This window comes from Notothenia coriiceps, unplaced genomic scaffold (genome assembly GCF_000735185.1).
Source record: "Notothenia coriiceps isolate Sejong01 unplaced genomic scaffold, NC01 NC01_scaffold00008306, whole genome shotgun sequence".
In the NCBI taxonomy this organism is placed as follows: domain Eukaryota; kingdom Metazoa; phylum Chordata; class Actinopteri; order Perciformes; family Nototheniidae; genus Notothenia; species Notothenia coriiceps.
The window spans coordinates 1-3169 of NW_011341007.1; the positions used below are offsets into that span (position 1 = coordinate 1).

At 50.6% G+C, this 3169-nt stretch overlaps 1 protein-coding gene across 1 annotated transcript; it reads right to left on the reverse strand.

Annotated features, from left to right (window-relative positions):
- Window positions 1-204: 204 nt before the first annotated feature.
- LOC104944525 (muscarinic acetylcholine receptor M4-like) lies at window positions 205-1405 on the reverse strand (the record flags this gene model as incomplete). The annotated part of the gene is made up of 3 exons (XM_010770069.1): window positions 1125-1405; window positions 654-1028; window positions 205-495 (listed from the first exon to the last, which is right to left on the reverse strand). Coding segments are annotated over exons 1-3 (947 nt in total), but the record flags the coding sequence as incomplete, so codon positions are not given.
- Window positions 1406-3169: the final 1764 nt, after the last annotated feature.

Here is a 3169-nt window from a genome sequence, read left to right on the forward strand (position 1 = left end):
CTGGCCACTGTCCAGTACCGATAAAAAGACCGCTAACGTCAGAGCTTAATGGCAACACGGTCTTTAATAATTCAGCCCCGGGGCCCGTTTAATACCGGGGCTCGGTACCCATCCCTAGGAGTATCTGTACTTCTGCTTGAGTAAAGGATGTGTGTACTTGTTCCCTCTGTGCAGGTTTGTCTCAGTGACTTTCCCCCCACAGACCTGAAGCTGCTGAAGGTGGAGAACGTCGTCTTGTTGGCGTCTGCGTTGGACGAAGAGTCTGTCTCAATCTTGTTGGAGTCTTTGATACGAGTGTCCGCCGCAGGACTCCTGGACGTCTTCCTGCTACTCCCATACTTGGGCGTGCTGCTTTCTGATTGGTTCAGAGACACGTCGGAGGCGGGCTCTCTGCTCACCACGCTGCGGCGCCGCTTCAACAGGAAATCCTTGATCGAGGGGCTGGAGGTCGCCGGGCGAACGCTCAATCTGCCACGACTCGCCACCGAGAGACGGCTGTACGAGGAGAGGAGGTGAGGTAAGGTAAGGTGAGGTAAGGTGTCTGTGTCTCTGTTGTGTGTGTGTGTGTGTGTGTGTGTGTGTGTGTGTGTGTGTGTGTGTGTGTGTGTGTGTGTGTGTGTGTGTGTGTGTGTGTGTGTGTGTCTCTCTCTCACCTGTAGAGAGCCACCATGGTGAGGGCAGGCAGGAAGAAGGAGGGCAGCGTGGTGGCGAGCGTGGCGGTGGGGCTGGAGATCAGCTGCAGGAAGCACTCTCCGTCCGGGACCAGACGTTCCCCCCCGCTGCTCTGCCAGCTCAGGATGGAGGGGGTCCAGAGCAGGAAGGGGAGGAGCCAGGCACAGCCAATCATGAGCCTCGCTGCGTTAGCACTGCGGCGCCGCGGGTAGCTGAGCGGCAGCCACACGCACAGGAAGCGGTCCAGGCTGATGAGCAGCAGGTGGAGCACCGAGGAGCCGCCCACCCCGTGGTCCAGGACCAGGAAGAGGTCGCAGGAGGCGGGGCCCAGCGGCCAGCGGCCGATCAGCACGTAGCTATGGACACAAATGATAACAAAAGCCTTGAATCCTTAAGCTTCAGCGTAGAAATGGCTCCTCCAACAGAACATGTATAATAGCTGAGCACCGTACAGAGAGAACAGGCTGACGGACAGCAGCCCCACCAGCAGGTCGGCCACCGCCAGGCTCAACAGGAAGTAGTTGTTGACGCTGCGCAGGCGAGGGTTCACCTTCACCGACAGGATGACCAGCGCGTTGCCCGTCACCGTGACGACGCTCAGGGAGGCTGTCGCCACGGCGATGAGGACCAGCTGGACGGTGCTGTAGGGCCAGGAGGACGCTCTGATTGGATGATAGGAGGAGGCGTTCACGCAGGGGCGGAGCCACAGGGAGGCGTTCAGGTCCCCTCCCATGATCCCTGGAAAAACACACAGATGCCGGTGCATTGTGGGTAATGTAGGCAGCAGGTTTTAACAACAAGAAAAACGCCTCTGGTTTTTGAAAGCATTTAAATAACTGTATTTAAAACTCTAAACTTTGAACAGGAAACACAAAGGAGAAAGAACAGCCCCTGCTCGCAAAGTGAGCGACAACCATGAAAATATACACACAAAACACACACAACACACACACAACACACACACAACACACACACAACACACACAACACACACACAACACACAACACACACAACACACACACAACACACACACAACACACACACAACACACACACAACACACACACGAAACACACGAAACACACACAACACACACAAAACACACACAACACACACAAAACACACACAAACACACACAACACACACACGAAACACACGAAACACACACAACACACACAAAACACACACAAAACACACACAACACACACAACACACACACAACACACACGAAACACACACAACACACACGAAACACACACAACACACACAAAACACACAAACACACACAACACACACAAAACACACACAACACACACAAAACACACACAACACACACAAAACACACACAACACACACAACACACACACAACACACACAACACACACAAAACACACACAAACACACACAACACACACGAAACACACACAACACACACAACACACACGAAACACACACAACACACACAACACACACGAAACACACACAACACACACAAAACACACACAACACACACAACACACACAACACACACGAAACACACACAACACACACGAAACACACACAACACACACAACACACACACAACACACACACAACACACACAACACACACACAACACACAAAACACAATCTGAGAGATTTTAAAATCTCAGATCTGCTCAACTCCAGGCGTAACTCAGGTCTCAGTGAGTCACGCCCCTCAAGTGTGCATTTCAACACAAAACACACACAACACACACAAAACACACAAAACACACACAACACACACGAAACACACACAACACACACAAAACACACACAAAACACACACAACACACACAACACACACACAACACACACAACACACACGAAACACACACAACACACACAACACACACGAAACACACACAACACACACACAACACACACGAAACACACACAACACACACACAACACACACAAAACAGACACAACACACACAACACACACACAACATACACAACACACACACAACACACACGAAACACACACAACACACACAAAACACAAACAACACACACAACACACACGAAACACACACAACACACACAACACACACAAAACACACACAAAACACACACAACACACACGAAACACACACAACACACACAACACACACACAAACACACACACCAACACACACGAAACACACACAAACACACACAACACACACAACACACACGAAACACACAAAACACACAAAACACACAAAACACACACAAAACTAGGGGTGTAACGGTATCCGTATTCGTCCCGTACCGTCACGGTTCGGACGTCACGGTTCGGAACATGCAGTCACACGACGAATACGCCTTTTTTTTACGAGTCGAGTGGGAAAAAAGTCTGTCATTCAGGGCAGTGGGACGGTGTGTCGGCGTTGTTCCACAGCGATGCGGTATGCTAATGGTAACACACACCAAACATGCTAAATCATATCAGAATGCATCAACAGATTCCACACACACACACAACACACACAC